Consider the following 17579-nt stretch of genomic DNA (forward strand, 5'->3'; position numbering starts at 1 on the left):
TGATCTAGTCCACGAAGGGGAAGAATAATAAACTAGTGTTAGTACTGTTAATTCCTGTGTATCTCTTTATATTGCTCACCCACATGAATAAGCTGAGGATCTCAATGGAGCAGTCCACAAGCTCTTGGAACTTGCTGCCAACGGGCAGAGTCCCCTCCAGAAGAAGTATTCTTCTCATGTCTCTCAGCGAAGATTTCTTGATACTGAGAGCTTCTTCAAGGCTTTCCGATCACCTTTGGAGGAAGGATGCCCACACACAGGTATGCTTTGTTTACTACTAAAGTTCTTAATATTTTTCATCTTTTATGCCAGACTAGATAACTCAAAATCTTAACTATTAGATAACGGATCAATAATATATATCATATATTTAACACTTATATCTTACAGTCCCATAGTCCTAAAATTTTGAAGTTAGAAAGAAATATGACAATCATCCAGACTTAAGTGTGGGGAAAAGAAATGCGAAATATATTCAATAATGCCCAAGTCCACTTGAAGCCAGTGTTAGAGTGAACAAATAAGACTAATATGACATGTATATTTATCTATTCCGTTTCCATTAGATTGCTTTCATTTTCAGCTATTTTAATCTTATATTTTTCTTCTAATTATGGAACATTAGTCTTGTTCTATTGACCTCTACATTTTCATCTTATATTTTATACAGTTATATGCGTAAATTGCATAATCATATTCTTTGCAGGCGAAAATTATTATTGAATTTGGTCGAGTATCCTGATCCAATTACTTCTAAATCTGGATTATTCGACTATTGGATGTGTCTCATATTGATTAACTTCCGAGTTATGGACTCTATCTTGTCTTATGGCCCGCGTTCTTTGGGCCATAAAGGCTAACTAAGATTTGTGCCTTGTGGCTGGAGCCTTTGCGATAAGACTGCGACGGAGCATAATATTCTTGAACGCAAAGAGTTCAGCAATCATGCTGACTAAGTTGATAAATAGATTCATGTGATCGATCATCCATCCGACGGGGCAATCTCTTAGGAGATCCCAAGTAATTTTTCCGACCTTTGATTCAACCTAGGATCGATGAAAACCATCTCTTACAAATGTTTACAAATTGGACTAGAAGATATTTGATTGAGAGATATCTGAGATGGTTTTGTAGGTCGTAGCTGTGATTTGGCTAGGCTCAATATGAGTTCATCAACACGTAATCAGCTATCCGAGTGGAACAGCTTGTCATCCAGCTGTCCTGGTGGGAATACCGTTAAGCATGCTGCAACACAAGTGGACGCTAGTCCCGGAGAGATGAAGACTCAATATGGATTTGTTTGCATGTATGTTTAATATCCATTAGAAAATATTTAATCACGTCGATTAATTCTCGCCAACTCGCAACACTCATCACTCATGCTTGTTGAGCTTCCAAGATTTGTTTGGTTGGCTTATCTTATTATATAGTCTAGGAAATGCGATCACATTATCCTCTTGTACAGAATAAGTTTTAGAGATAGATTAGCATCATTTTGTAGGGATGGATGGGTTTGTTGTGACAAGTCAGACATACTAGGGACCCTTAGGATCGTCCTTTTCTTTTAATCAACTAGGTGTTACACTATATTGGTTTATTGCCGTCTCTCTGGATAATTGCGGGTACAGAAGGCACTGAGAGTGACATGATCACATGCTGCTCGTAAGACAAGTTCCATTTACACTGTTTGTCATCACCAGGATTACCAGTACGAAAGGAGGAAGACCAACCATTGTAACTTGTAAGCGTGGTGTGAACGGATCGCAAGCATATATCGGTGGGTCCATTTAAGGTTTGCCACCCTCCAGCCAGTGGGCCACAGTGCGTATGCGAATCTTAGATTCAAATCTGGAAAATGGAAAGGAGCCACAGGAAAGTGCATTCAATTCTTGAGGTTAATGGAAATTTATTAGGAGGCAATGACTAAAGGGATCCAAGTTAATGGACAAGTTGTGACCACTTGGGGCAAGAGCCCTTTGTATCAGTTCACCTGCATTATTCTCCTTTTTATTGAGTATCTCTGTGTTTGTAAACAATAATAATAATAACAAAAATGATGTTTTTTTCTTTTAGTTTTTGGTTGGCCTCATTAATGGTTGCCCATCTTCTAGGTTACATATCCAAAGAAATGATAGAGCTCACGTAGCCCACTTTGCATTGCGGAGCTTACTTAAGAACGCTATTTGTTACATGTGATATTACATTACACACTGATTATAGTAAATTAGGTCTGTAAGAGCTCTAATTTGAAATTATCTCCCAGCCCTCGCTCTGTGCCAGATCGGCCTTGTGAATCTTGGAAGCAAGCATGTCGGCAATCTATGTGGGTCTGCTTCCGTTGGGTTTCTTCTGGAGTACTCTTCAGAGACGGACATGAGAGATCGAGTGGAGTCCACATGATTCCATCGACTCCTTTGTCGTGCTACAGATATGAAGTAGATCCAATTAGTGAAGTACGGATAAGAGCAATATCGACTATTGAGCAACCTCACAGCTACCCGCGGATGTTTTTTTTAAGCTCGTAGATTAAATTTTTATATCATCTCAGTTAAAAAATGTTATAAATTTAACATAAAATATAAAATAAGTAGAAATTAAAAAGATAGAAGGTCTCTAACTCCTAAAATATATATACCGAACCGGTGAAGGCTATAGAAACTCTGGAAAATATAAATAAATTAGAATGCGATGGAAATGGAGTCCATAGAAGGTGAACAAAAAGCAAAAACTCAAATCGTCTTTTCTTTTTGGGTATAACAACCAAAGAAGATTAGATCAACCTAGATGAGCCTCAAATCTCATGGACTTGTGAGGTGAAAAAAAGATAAGGTCAACCTTCCATGATTTGGCGCATGCGAAACAACAAATAGAATCGTCCATGACTTCGTGGAAAACTGAGCACTTCATTTAGTCGGTTGAGATAAACTCAGCACTCAGCAGAGTTGATTTTGGCAACTTATGAAACTTTACTGGTACCACGTAAAATTGTAAAGATAAAAAATTAAATCTTTGGTAGGAATAGTCTTAAGTGTAACACCACGCTTATAAACATCCTACAGACACTCTTAAAATGACATCATCATAATCATTGATGATTACTTTTTATTTTTATCTATCTCCCAACCGTCACCATTTTATGGTCAGAATGATACAACGAAGTCTTAGTTCTAGAATGTTTATAAAGTGTTTACACATCATAAGCATAACTTTATTTACACATAAATACATAAAAAAGATAATACATAATAGTCGGTAGATATTGAATTAGGCCAAATCTATTGTCATGCATTTTAAGGGAATCATACAAATTATTATGACCAAATACTTTTAAATTGATAACTAAATACTCTTACTATGTGAGAGGTCACAAATTCAAATCTCACTCATAATTAAATAAAAATAAAACTACCTAAATAATAATATTGTTCAAGATTTATTATTACTAACAAAAAAAAAAAACTATTGTATCCGTCTATAAACACACAAGAGTCACTTAGTCACTTCGGCTTCCTAGAAGGCTAAAACGATATCACATTTGACCTAGATTTTAGGGAGATAATAAAAGGAACCTTGGAACTTGGGGCATTTTTAAATTAAGGGACCCCCAACACCCCCAAAACCATTTGCTATAAAGTATAGGTAATAGGTGGGCCTCAAATCTCGCCATCAATGCTTTCAACTCTGGAAGCTAACAATAGCCGTAGCTTCCAACTCCCCCAAGCTGGACGTACTGCTGGCCGAAAGCACCATCACCACTGATCTTCTTAGGCCCAGTTTGACATCTTAATTACTGTTAATTTCTTTCCCACTTAAAGGACGCCCTGTGTGCATTTTATAGACAAAGTTAATTATACTCAATTTATCTCTCCCCTTTCTAATCCAAAGTGTAGGCAAAAAAAATATAAATGGCCAGTACTAGTACTACCAGATATAAGCTATGAATAATTAGTGGTTTTAAAACTCATTACAGATAGATCTTAATTAAGCTGCAACGGAATCAAACGACGGCATTGCTATATTTAATTTATTAAAAAGGTGATATTATTATAATACCTGTCAATCCGCTCAAGAATCACTAAGGATAATTATGACATAAAGCTCCTCACTGTCCTTCATCTCATCATTCCTTCTCCTCTGACTACTAGGATTACTATCCCTCTTACTTTTCCTCCCCTGGCTCTCTTAATTGCGTTCAGATTGATGAAAAGGACTCTTTTGGAATTAAAAACAAGACCCTTGGAGAATATATATATATATATATACACACAAATATCAACTTTATAACGATATATATACATTTAAAAAAAAATCCCTTTTCCCTCATTATTTTTAAATTATTATTCTTAAAAATTAAGCCTGGAGGTTTTGCTGAGGAGGAAGGTGAAGGTGAGGGTGGTGTGATGCCATGGAGCATAATCTTTATGTCAGTGTAAAATACTCCCTTTCTTTTTCTTTACTCTTATTATTTTTTTAATGGCGATGTTGGAGTGCACACTCTCTAAAGCGTGGCATGGCATTGGGGGGGTCATGATGCCACTGATGGCCAGCAAACTTGGCGCCCAGCTATTGGGCCAAGTTTATGGATTGCCTGCAAACTGGGCCCCACGTAGAAAACGTGCTTCCTGGGGCCCACCATCGGTCTTGATGATTGGTGCCATAATCCTCATCATTACCGTCATTCATATGTAAATGACTAATCTGCCCTCGGGTATTATATTATGGCCTTGCCTCGTGGGAAGTGGTTGCGGTGCTTGTGATGGAAATTTCTATCTCAATCTTTTTTGGAATTTTAAATCAAGCATCAGTCATTAAGTCTAACTACCATGATTAGATGGGATATATTATCCGCATTAAATGTTATATTATTTCTCAAAAATTTAGTCGCATATCATCTAGAATGTCGTCTTCCCTAGGATTGATACTGACCGATTCAATCGCACTTAAAACAAAATGCATATAAAATATGGTAGGAGTTAAAGATAGAGCCATTAAATATGTGCTATATATTTAGACCAAAACACCCAATCCAGAGTTCTGAGTTAAATTTGATCACAGTGCGAATTTTTATGGACCTTATGTTACAAATATCATCAACAAGACGAGGCTAAAATCAAAAGCCCAGATTGAAAACCTCTCCCAGCTTTACATCTTAAGCCTTCCTGTAACTCTAATAAGTCAACTAGCTAAACCAGAAATTGGCACAAAGGAGATTAAAGATGAGGGCTTGTTTGGCAACTTGACTTTGAGCTCATCAGGAAGGAATAAAGACAGAAAGTCAAGTAGCCAACTAGCATTCCAACATGGATTTATATGGATCATTTAACAAATTTAGGATGTATTAGAAGGCTAATTTTGGGATTAGAATCCACAAAGGCCAAAGCTCATGTGGCTGGCATGAGGGGCAACTCTGGAATTAAAGGATGATCTGGAGGTCAATGATTCAGACCTAGTTTTAATATATTAAAAAAAAAATAGAGTAGATCGAATTTCGAGGGATAATTAGACACCTTGAACACTTTACATAAACGTCCATATTTAAACTTTTCATTTTTAATTGGTAAGTTTGGGCTCTTTAAAAACCTTAGCAAAATAAACTGTTTTGCAAATTGCCTATCTTGCACTATAGTCTCGTAAAGGATAGTATCGTCATTTCAGTAAATGAACCGTCGGTAACCTTACCAATGAACACTGGTTCCGTATACTGATATGTCCGAATGACATAACGTTTCAATGGGTCAAAGCATTCCGTAAATTATCATTGAATGTAGGATTGGCTCTTCTATTGTAGTCCATAGTGAAGAACGAATAAAACACTAATAAGCACTGTAGTAACTTTCACTGCTGTAGTCTTTATTTCTTTAGGAATTTTAGTTTTGTTATATGTCCAACATTATTAATATGAGGTGTGACTCTAGATATATCTAGTTTGTAATGAATAATTTTTAAATTGTTTAAGTAAAGAAACATATTATTTCTTATGAAAGTTATTACGACGATTGTAGTAAGTATAGTGAAAAAAATTAGATATGACTAAGTGTTCTTAGTGATTTGGGGTCAATTTAGTAAATTTGAGAAAGGAAAAGAAAAGTAGAAGCTTAATAATGTCTTAGTTAATTGAAACTTGACTTGAAAAAAATAATTATAAGAGATTGTTTTTTTTTTTTAAGGTATACAAAGAAAAATTTGCTTAATTCGGTGTTATTTTCGTTTTTTCTTTGGCACGAATCCTAGCGCTCTATTAAGATTTGGCTATCATTTTCTCCTCTTCACATGAGGCGTCGGTCTCCTTTCTCCTATAGCCGGGTGTTATGAAAGGTTTTTTTTTTCTTCCCTTTTTTTTCCTCTCCCTTTTTATTGGGGTGGTGGTGCCGAGCCACCTAGGCTAGACATGCCACCTCCTCATTCTCCTACTCTGCCCCTCTTGCGTGTCTACCTCTCTAGTTTCTCACTCCGCCTCACCCTCATCCCATCTTTGTCAAGACCTCACTCCACCCTTCATGGTCGAAATCTCATTTCCTCTCAGCAGTGTAGCATCAATCCCTGTCGTCCCTCCACCAAGCACGACTAATGGCAATCATTTAGCCTTTCCAGTCATTTTATCTAGCTTCCCACTCCATTGCCGCCTTCTCCCCCTGTGCCAAGGAGGTAGCAGGCTTCTATAACCCTCCTCTTCATGTGGAGCACCTCTCATCGGCCCTCCTTTGCTATGGCTGTTGTAGGGTGGTGGATCTGCTATAGTTGTTTGGTTGGTGTGTTATCATGCCTTTTAGTTGTAGTCCATATGTCATGCTTGACGTTGTTGAGTAAGATAGTATTAGGGTTTTTTTTTGTGGCTAAATCGATCATGCTTTAGTGTTATGTTTAGTTGGTGTCTATGCGTGTTGATCTATTTTGGTTGATAAGAGCTATAGGACATCAACATTTTTTATGAGAAGCACTTCTGAGTCTAAATCTCTTACAATGATTTCTTCTTTACTGGGCTACTTTAGTAGCCTAAAATGGGGACTTATTCTAGTACTAATGTCTTATCGTTCCATTATTCTTATCAATATGAGTATTTATTTGTTATAAAATGCCTTAGGATTAAATATTGATCACTTTATTTTTCAGCGAAAAATAGAGCTTTTTATATGATTTTATCTCATCACCTTTTTATTTTTATTCGCGTACCATGTTATGACATTTATTTTATCCGTAACATCTCTTCGAAGCTTAATAATAAATATATGTAACATCTATTCACATTTTTCCAAGATAACAAAAGGCTTAGATTTAATGAAAGCAATTGATAACCACTTCAATTCCTCTCAACAGCTTTCTACTGGTAGACCTGTCCAAATAAATATACTCAACTAACCAAAACCGTCCCATTGACGAGGTTCGACAACTAACAGTATCTTCCTACTCCAAAATTAGCACGATAACAACGTGTACATGGAGATGAAAGCAATTGTTTTTTCCTCCTAAACCATCACTTCCAGGCAGACTTATTAATAACCACATAATTAAACTTGTCATTAAACTCGTTACAGTACATGCCACGTTTCATTAGCTTGCCCCTGGATCACTAGATTTATTTTAGGTACTGTATAAACTATAACATTAGCGTGACAGCTTCCAATGATAACAAGAAGAAAGTAATTTATTGCATACTATTTTTGATCAAGTTTGTTAGAAAAATATTTTTATTTGTTGTTGAATTTAGGTAAGGAGGTTGATCTAATACGAGTGAGTCTTTCCGGTCTACATAAATTATTAATTTGTTTAATCTGCTAATGGCGTTTAATCCTTTAAACTACTTGCAAGCACACAAATACACAACTATATTTTAACCACCAAGCATAGAATTATAGGCGATTATTGTTTTCAAAATGCTATTTGGAATTTGGAATATTTTCATACCCGGCCTTAAAATATCGTTCTAAAACTTATATATATATATATATATATATATATATATATATATATATATATATATATATTATTTAGAACCCATGATCCGACGTTAATTTTTGTTTTTGTTTTGTTGAGAATACATGATCTAATATTCTTGTTTCCAACACTGTAGCTATTGAATTATATTATCAAACTAATAAATGCGTGTATAGAGACAATTAGTTAATACTTATATTATTAAACTAACTTACATTAAATGAGTGTTGTCTGAGTTTAAATTTTATTATTATTGAGACACTATACAATTTTTACTTCTGTCTCAAATAAAAAATACATGAATATAGAATCTCCCATGGATAATATATTAAGGGTTTGTTTACATTTTTATTAAAATATATAGTAAATTGGCTTTGTTTAGAAATTTTACAATGAAAGGAGATTTTCCCTAAATGGATATCCCTTTGGATGAAAAATTTAAATTACCTTTCAAAATGGCTTATTTGGTTTGAGATTAAGCTCTGAACTAGATTAGATATTTAATTTCTTAGTCTTAATTAAAAAAAAAAATAAATTTAGTTAAATATAAAATAAAATAAAAATATATTTAATTACTTAATTAGGATAGAGATTTCACCCCTATAATATATAAGTCATAATTATACTTCAACTTATAATTTTATTTATGTTATTTTATTCTTTTTATTCAAACTAAGAATATTAAAATTTTGTTATATTTGATTAATTTATGTGTCAAATTTAAAGATAATTATTAGATAAGTTTTCTAATATATATTAAATTTTAGATAATAAATTATATATTAAACAAATATAGTTTCTCATTCTTCTGTTATACTCTCTCCTCCTCCTCTCACTCTCTCTCAATTTTTTATTACCACAAGATAGTTTTCATATAATCTTTTAATTTTAATTTCAGTTTTTGAATTTTCTATAAATATCAATTTTAATATTTATGAGGGTCTCAAAGTGCCTCGGGTTCCACGTACAAGACACCATCACACTTGGGAGGTGACCGGATCCCGATACCCGCCACTCCGTGCGTAATACCCAAAATGCCCTCCGGCAATACGAAGTGGGCCCCGCGGAAGACCAAAAATATTCATGCTAAAAATATCGGATCCGATAAACCCCGAAGCTGGCGTCACCAAGCGACTCGCCTTTTGTATAGCAACGCTCCGTATAAGCTTCTTTTTATTCTCCCTCCCCTTTGTCTCCCCCCCTAGCTGTCCCTGGGGAGCGAGAGTTAGAGAGAGAGAGAGAGATAATGGAGCTCTCGGATCGAGTAGGGCTCCGCCGCTTAGAGTGGAGGAGATCCCCCATCGCAGTGGCTTCTTTGATACTAGTAAGAGAGAGGTTTACGATTAGTTGTGTTTACTTGATCTTGAGGTTCGATGAGGTGTTGTTCTTGGACGGCTTTGGTTATCGATGCCGCTTATGTTTTTAACTCTCGAATGCGGTTTCTCGATGGTGAATTATGCGAGAGGGCCGCGTTTTTTATTTGTTTCCTATTTTAGAGATTTCATGCGATCTAATGGCGTTTGACAGTAGCCTTCTATTTTGGTTTCGAATTTTCGTTTTCTGGTGATCCTTTTTCTTCTAGGTAGCGAGTGATGTGACCGTTGTTAGATTGAGTTGTGCTTATGAGAATGAGGAGAAGTTATATTCTTCTTTTAGTTGTTGGAAACGTAGCATCCCTATTGCGGGGTCTTTAAGCTTCAAGCTTCTATAATAAAGTAAGAATTTTGGTAGTTTATATGCCACATATATAAATGAGGTAATTTTAGTTATACTTTATACTTTATAAGAGATAGACTAATGTCTGGTGAGAAGGATCAATATGTCGATGCTATCAAGCTTTTCTGTTGTTGTTTGAATCCTGATTCATAAGTCGTGGTCTTTTCGGATGTGGAATTCTCCAATTAAAATTTGAATATAATATTTAAGGTCTCCTTTTCATTTCCCTCGTAATATCTGCTAAGTTGCAGTTTGTTGCTCTGACAGTCTAGTAGCTCTGCTTCTTTAGAGCATTAGACTGATTATCTCAACACTTACGGATAGACTTTGGTGACTTATACATCTTAGAGGTATGTAGGATATGGCATCTGTCACTTTAGACATTCAATTGCTAACTGGAGCAATAATTTATTGAGTATGCTTGCCGACATAAGCAAAATGTCTCTGGCACATTTTTCTTATGGCTGATTGAAAACTGATAGAGAGGGTAGCAAGATGATCCATTTTTCCATCAACATTTTTTTTTCCCTTTCAACTCTCATAGAGTCATAAGTTCATATTCATTATTATTGGACTTACTACTTACTAGTGAATATGTAGATTCCAATACGTGGAATGCTATATACTCTGTCATTCAGATAATCTTCTAGTTGAGTATAATCATACATTAGAATTGTTTATGTCATAATGTATTGGTTTTCTTCTACCGTGTGGTTTATATAGGATATAATTGGGATGACATAGATATGATTATTTGGAATTTCAAAGCATAGTATGAAGAATTAGGCTTGACAACACGATCCTCAGGAATTAGCAGGGAGATCAATGTTTTTTCCTTTTTGTTTTCCCGATGGAGGAGGTAAATGGGGGCTGCACATTGCATTTATGAAAACAAATACCTGTAAAATTTCAATGTACCATGATAAACTTCTCACAGCCCAAACCTGAAACGATTTGAACTTCAAGATTTGGCAACTAGCAACTATAGCTTGTCAGTTGGTATAAAATAAACATGAAATTCAATAATCTTTAGTTAAACCACAATTCCATTAAAAATAAAATTTTCAGAAATATATAAACTTGTGACTGATCAGTACATTTTCAGATATCACCATAATCTGGTGTAAACATTCACTAAAAGGATTTGAAAAGTTAAAAGGATCCAATACAGAACTTGTCGCTTCTTAGTGAACATTAACCTAAAAATTAAAATGCTTCAGAGCACTTTCTTCTCCAAAGATACAAGTAAATAAGGACCAATGCTCGTTTGTGTTTAAGATTTATTACCAATGACACAAAATTACACCATTCAGATTTTTAGCATTTGCATTATTGTTCCTTTGTTTGCCCTCATGTTGTACCAGCATTAAATTGCCTTGAATCCTGGATTATTGCGGAAGCATATTTGTGTATAAAATCAAGTGAAATACTAGGCTTCCTCATATGCATCTATCTTTTATTTCAATGTGCAGGTCATTCTTCTCTTTTTTCCAGCAAATGGGCAACAATCCAATGGAACATCAGGGTAATGCTCTATTTTGTTTTGAGTCTTAATTTATGGTCTTAGTCAGAAATGATGGGAAAAATTTCTTTTCAAATATTTCAACTTTTCTTCTTATTCAATTTTAATCAAAAAAGTTGTCTTTCATAAGCATGGTATTTACTAACTCTCACATCCTTGGTTCATATCTTTTACCAAGTGGCAGATGATATTCTTGGATTCTTTTTCTCCCATTTCTTTTTATGATAATTTGACTCACTACATGACACTGTTTGTTGATTTGGATGATTAAAGAATGAAGATTCTTGCTCAAGGATATCACATATGAGTTCCAGCTATATCATGAAGGATGCAATGATCTATGGAGTTCAGACAAACTATGGTTGTGGCATTTGGGTTTACACAACATAAGATATTTTTTCACGACAAAATTGAAGGAATTGTGTCTTCCTGCTTCATCATTGGAAGCATGATTAATTTAGCGTGCTGCTTTTGCAACAAAAGTTGATACACTCAAGAAGAAATTTAGCTTTCAGATACTAAATTATAACCAGAAACAACATATATGAGGAACTTTCATCTATTTTATCAGAAGGATGTAGAGGATCCAGAGCTGTAGGATAAGAAATCATGGAAACCTGGCTGGTCCTTGTCCTTAGAACCTCTTTTCCTTAAATCAGGGAGTTGTATCCATGGAGCACTCACTCTAGATCTGGCTACTGTATGATACAATGTGCTCTAGAAGATACCAAGGTAGCATGATTCTTCAGCAGATATTTTCCGCATAACCTACCTGTAAATGTATGCACACTATGATACTAGGCATCTTTGACATAATGAAAAAAATTAGGATGTCCATAAGTGACAAAGTTAAAGGTGCAAAAACAAAATTGGCAATTTGTAATGAAGCACTGTGGTAAGTAAATAAGCATGCCTTTATGAAAATAACAAGCAAGAATAAAGCCGTCTCTGTATAGTGAGGCTTACATGAAGTTTGAGTTCTGCTGAGTAGTAAAAAATAAAATAAAATTTCATGGATCTCTTTTAGCTTGTAATATTTGATAAGGGCTGTGGAATTGAACATGCCTGCTATCGCTTATCTGAGTGGGTAGCATGATGATAGAAGAGGAAGTAAGATGAGTAGTGAGTATGCTATGATATAGGTTGGAAAGTAACGCAGAGAGGTGGTTTCAGCTTGGAAGAGATGGAACATATTGCCATGTAAACAATGCTGTACATCTAGGTGGGGCTGCAAGACACTAAAGAATTTAATGATACCTAGTTGAGATTCTTAATGAGTTTCAAGCATGTAGGTCCAAAATATTGTAGTTGACCTATTGGCAGGTGGTTGGACCCCATGGAAGGCAAGTAGTAGTCTGTGCTAACTTGAGTTCCTTGACAACCAAACATTTGCATGTTTCCCGTGGAGAATTGACAAGTAGTACCCAGCACAGAGACTCTTAATATCTCTTGCGGCAAGAAATTTTAAAAAGGAACAGAAAGCAATTTATAAGCAGGAAGTTTGATAGTATTATTCATGATTATAAATGGTGAATAGGAAATTGATGAAGAGGTTATGAATTAGCAAAGTTTTCTTTTCTTTGAACGAACTACTAAAATGTGCCATTTTGATCACTTATTGCATTTTAAAAGTGCCATTTTGCTTTATCAGAAGAGTTTCTGAAGGATATTGCTCAATGTATGGAATTTGTGCGCAGCGTACTGATGGAAAAGTCCTGAATTGTGTAAATGCAACTCGTTCTGTCAAGGTGATGTGTCATTTCTTTCTTTTAGTTTCAATTTTCTGCAGAAATAAAATCTGTTATTTGTCTGACATGTACATTTCAGTTAATATGAGGTAAGCAAAGCAATTTAAAAATTTTGATAGTCTTTTTTTCTGGTATTTAAGTAATCACTATTTCATCATTAAAATATGTTAAGCAATCAACTCAATGATCTTTTTGTGTTCATGCATTCTATGGGCACGACATGCCAGCATGCGGTCCAGTGGGCTTTCGTTTTGGAATTACTCGAGATAAGACTAAATGTGTTGCAAGAATGGTATTAATTAAGTTATATTTTGGACTCCTCAGCCAGACGACTTGCTTTCTTCAAAGATTCAGAGTTTGTGTCCAACAATCACCGGCAATGTTTGTTGTTCTTCATATCAGTTTGACATACTCCACGAGCAGGTCCAACAAGTAAGATTTGTGGCTTTGGTCAAAATTCGAAATTCACTAGCATAAATGTTTGATTATGGGATATTATCTTCAGTGTTCTTGCTCTTTGACAGTGAGGTTCTGTGCAATGAGAATTGCTTGTTATTTTTTCATACATTATGCTTGAGATAGCCTCCTATGCTCAATAAATTACTTGTTACAGGTTCCTCTATATTTTTCACTTCAGTTTTGTTTCATTTTCTTGGCTTCATAGATATGCTATATTTGTACTCAATGAACGAAACACTGCAGGGAAGCTATACCTTAGGGGGCAGATGGTGGTGTGTGATTTAGCTTCCGGGGCCTTAGATTTGCTTATTTTCTTATCAACACTACCTTACCTGACATGTTTTCATATGAAAATTTATACACTTGTATAGAATTTTACTGTAGTCCATTATATAAGAGAATTGACGGTGCACTTCTTATGACATTTTGAATTAGTATATGTGCAAACAAACATTAGAGAATCAAATTTCATAGTTTATTCTAATATTTTATTTTGTTACTTCATTGTAGTTTTGTAACCTATTTGTGAGAGAATGCCAAGAAAAAAAAATTGGGAAATGTAAAATGATTTTGGAACCATGATAGTATTATTAGGTATTTTTGCTACTAATTTTATCAGTTTCTTTTATCGTAATATATCTGGGTAAGCAAAGGTTTCCTGTGGTAATAAGAGTTATATTGCTATTCCTGCTTTTTTCTGTATACAAACAATTAACTGTATCATTTATGGATATTATCATAAAATAGTTATGCGGAACTCTTTGAATAAAGAAGTATTTTGGATCAACTTCCATTGTCTTTACAAAGTTAAGCTGGTCTGAGCTGTTTCATTTTGATCATATATGTTTTGTCCAACTGGATAGACTGAAAATGCCAGAGCTGGCCAATTTACTCCAAATTAGCAAAATCCTTATTATTATTTTTCACAACAGAGATATTATAATTCTGTGAGTTTTGTCATAGATGTTTCAGCATATTCAAAATGTTATTTGTTTTCTTATATATGAGTTGTTCACTTTATTTAACCATCCTCCTTTTCTTATGTCATATTTTTCAGGCAATTCCTTTTCTTGTGGGATGTCCAGCTTGCTTAAGGAACTTCTTGAATCTTTTCTGTGAGCTCGCTTGCTCTCCAGATCAGAGCCTTTTTATCAATGTGACATCTGTCAACAAGGTCCTAATCTTCCCTTTTGACCGAATTTACTGCTATAGAATAAAAAAAAATTAAGGTTAATGGGCATTTATCTTTATGAAATATCTAAATATAAAGATCTATCCATTCTTTTAAATATGAATACTTAGTCTTTTTAAAATGAAAATAAAAAATTCACATGCTTCTCCTTTTCATTCATTTCTTTTCATGATTTTACCTAAATTAAATGCTAGTTATATTTCATATCATCATGGAACACAGATAGACGATTGTAGCTGCTGCGGTATTTTACATATTCACCTTTCCTATTGCTGTAGGTAAATAATACATTGACTGTTGATGGCATAGATTTTTATGTAACCAGTGGGTATGGGGAAGAACTGTATAACTCATGCAAGGATGTGAAATTTGGGACAATGAACACTCGTGCAATGGATCTTATAGGTGCAGGTGCTCAAAGTTACAAAGGTCAGTGTTGCCTTTTTCTTTTTATGTCAAAAGTATATGGAACTGGTAAATATCGTTCACCTGCTTATCATTCTTGTAGTGTGAGAATTTTAATCTAAGTCAGAGATAAGGATTTCAAGATTTCTCATTTGTGGTAATGTTTAAAAGATCAATTGTACTATTACAAAGATAAAAGATTGAGGAGACAGTGATGTGTACATCTTGAAATTGTTAATACATGTAATTAGATAACATCTATGCTTATCCATTTGGAGATGGTAAGTTTATAAAAACTGCTCTTACACGGTTTTACCTACTAATCTGTACTTGTTCTTCATGCTTATACCTACTAAACTTTTCTATTTTATTGCTACAATACTAACCTACAGATTATTTTCTCGGTATTGGAAATTTGTAATTTTAATAGAGACCAGAAGATATCAACAGTAAAATTGGCAATATTTCGTTTTATGTAATTTTATCCACACTAATAAACTTGTTTTTTCTTCTATTTTTTATGTTCTAATTTTCTTATTGGCTCCTGACTTTTTTTGCAGAATGGCTTGCATTTCTTGGTCGTAAAGCAAACCTTAATGAGATTGGATCACCTTATGAGATAACATTTGGATCTAATATTAGTGATTCATCTGGGATGAAGCCCCTAAATACAACAGTTTATTCTTGTGGGGACCCTTCTCTTGGCTGTTCATGTGGTGATTGTCCTTCTTCTTCTGCATGCACGGATTCTTCGTCGACGGTTAAACATGCAAAAAGATCCTGTTCGATTAAGATCGGCTCTCTAAAGGTAACAATTTATGGATTGTTATGCTCTTAGATGCAATAGAAGCAAAAAAATTTATCACTTTTTAGTCATTGTAATTTATATAACCGGTACACTATATCAAGATGATTGTGTTGATCCTTGAGCGACATGGGTGTGCCTATTAGCAATGTGTGCCAATCACGCATTGGCACATTTTTAACATGCCTGTAATAAAATTTAGGCTATTTAGAGATGTTTTTGGTGACCTAGCATGATAATCCTTAATATTTTTTATTTGAGTATTTGTACTAAAGCCTATATTATAAACTTTTATCATTAGATTATTATTGTAAATGACATATCTTGATAAAAATATAGCGATAGTCAAGTAAAAACATTATTCAACACATAATATGATTGAATACATTCAGTACTTGATAATAATTTAATAATCAAAATCAATATCTGGTTGCATGTACTTAATCTAATATGTTCTATATCAATTATGACCAAATTTGAATGAATTTGACACAATTAATTTAGATTTTTGAAAATGTATGAAAAGTTTAATTATAATGAAATTTTAGCTAAAAATTATAAAATTTAGATTCAAATCAACTTATATGAAGTTAATCTAAGATGTTATTATACCAATTTTGATCCAACCTGAATGTATTTGATATCCACGAGATCATTTATAAACCTACACTCTGATACCATTGTAATTGCCAACTCTCTACCCGGTCATAGCAACCACATGCCTATATGACATGCATGATGCACGTGATACCCACGGTTGATATTAACCTATTAACAAATTTGTACTAATAATAATTCATTCCATAACTAAGTTATACCATCACACATAAACACTCCCAACATAAATATATATATATATACATATATTTAAAATTTGGGAGAATTTGTACGAAATTAAAATTTCCTTTTGATTTCTATATATTAAAGAGTATTTTTCATAGTTTGAGCACCAAATTCTAGATCTATATAGAAAGAGCTAGATCTATTATATTATTATATGTGCACTCTATATTACTTTTTAAAATAAAAATAAAAAAATTGGTGCCAATCGACATGGGTTGGTATAAGGCCATGTAGGTTCAGGACGCACTTATGCTAATGAATATAGTTCAGCGCATCATGGCACGGGGACATGCTATTAGCATAACTCGTGTCGGGTGCCAATACTCACAGCAAGTGCTGACATGCACAACCATTCAGGCACAACCGTCCTTGCACTAGATACTATGATAAGTAACTTAAAAATAAATGCTTGGATTTGTTCATCTTACTAGCTCTCTTGTATATCAATCACCAATTTAGCAACTTTTTAATCTTTATGGCTAGATTCGTATGATACAGGAGAAATATTTTTATCATAAAAATACTTATTTTCCACTTTGATATATTTAGTTTTGAAGTTATTATTGAAGCTTTTTTACTTGTTTCATGCAACTGTAATTATGTTGCTTGAAGATCCTGAAATCCAATGCTGTCGTACTTATTTGATTGTTGAAATAAGACGATTGGTGATTCTATACATTTATCTGCTAGTCCTGGGTTTCAGAATCATTCTATATATATATACATTGCCATCAAATATCTATTTTGTGTTTATTTTTATTTTGCATTTGGCAAAGTTCATAAATTGATCTTTCCTTAGACCTGATTATTGGCATTCAACTAACATACTCATACTTGTTAACGTAAAGTGTAATACACAATTGTTGTTGGTTGTTCTTTAATACCTCTCATGCAACCTTAGGTTTTGAATATAGTGAGAAGTTTTTGTTCATTATGCTTTTCCATTCTCATATTGCT

General features: G+C 34.1%; 1 protein-coding gene across 1 annotated transcript in view; it reads left to right on the plus strand.

Annotated features, from left to right (window-relative positions):
* The first annotated feature begins 9100 nt into the window (after positions 1 to 9100).
* Positions 9101 to 17579, plus strand: part of LOC140762351 (uncharacterized) — a 33303-nt gene continuing 24824 nt past the window's right edge. Inside the window, exons 1-7 of the mRNA XM_073100093.1 lie at positions 9101 to 9256; positions 11121 to 11173; positions 12822 to 12918; positions 13243 to 13350; positions 14435 to 14551; positions 14848 to 14998; positions 15535 to 15782. Of these exons, the coding sequence (XP_072956194.1) occupies positions 9179 to 9256; positions 11121 to 11173; positions 12822 to 12918; positions 13243 to 13350; positions 14435 to 14551; positions 14848 to 14998; positions 15535 to 15782 (852 nt within the window). The 5' untranslated portion in view covers positions 9101 to 9178. The remainder of the gene's footprint in view (positions 9257 to 11120; positions 11174 to 12821; positions 12919 to 13242; positions 13351 to 14434; positions 14552 to 14847; positions 14999 to 15534; positions 15783 to 17579) is intronic.

Source organism: Typha angustifolia, chromosome 7, assembly GCF_048772165.1.
Source record: "Typha angustifolia cultivar Huaian chromosome 7, ASM4877216v1, whole genome shotgun sequence".
In the NCBI taxonomy this organism is placed as follows: Eukaryota; Viridiplantae; Streptophyta; class Magnoliopsida; order Poales; family Typhaceae; genus Typha; species Typha angustifolia.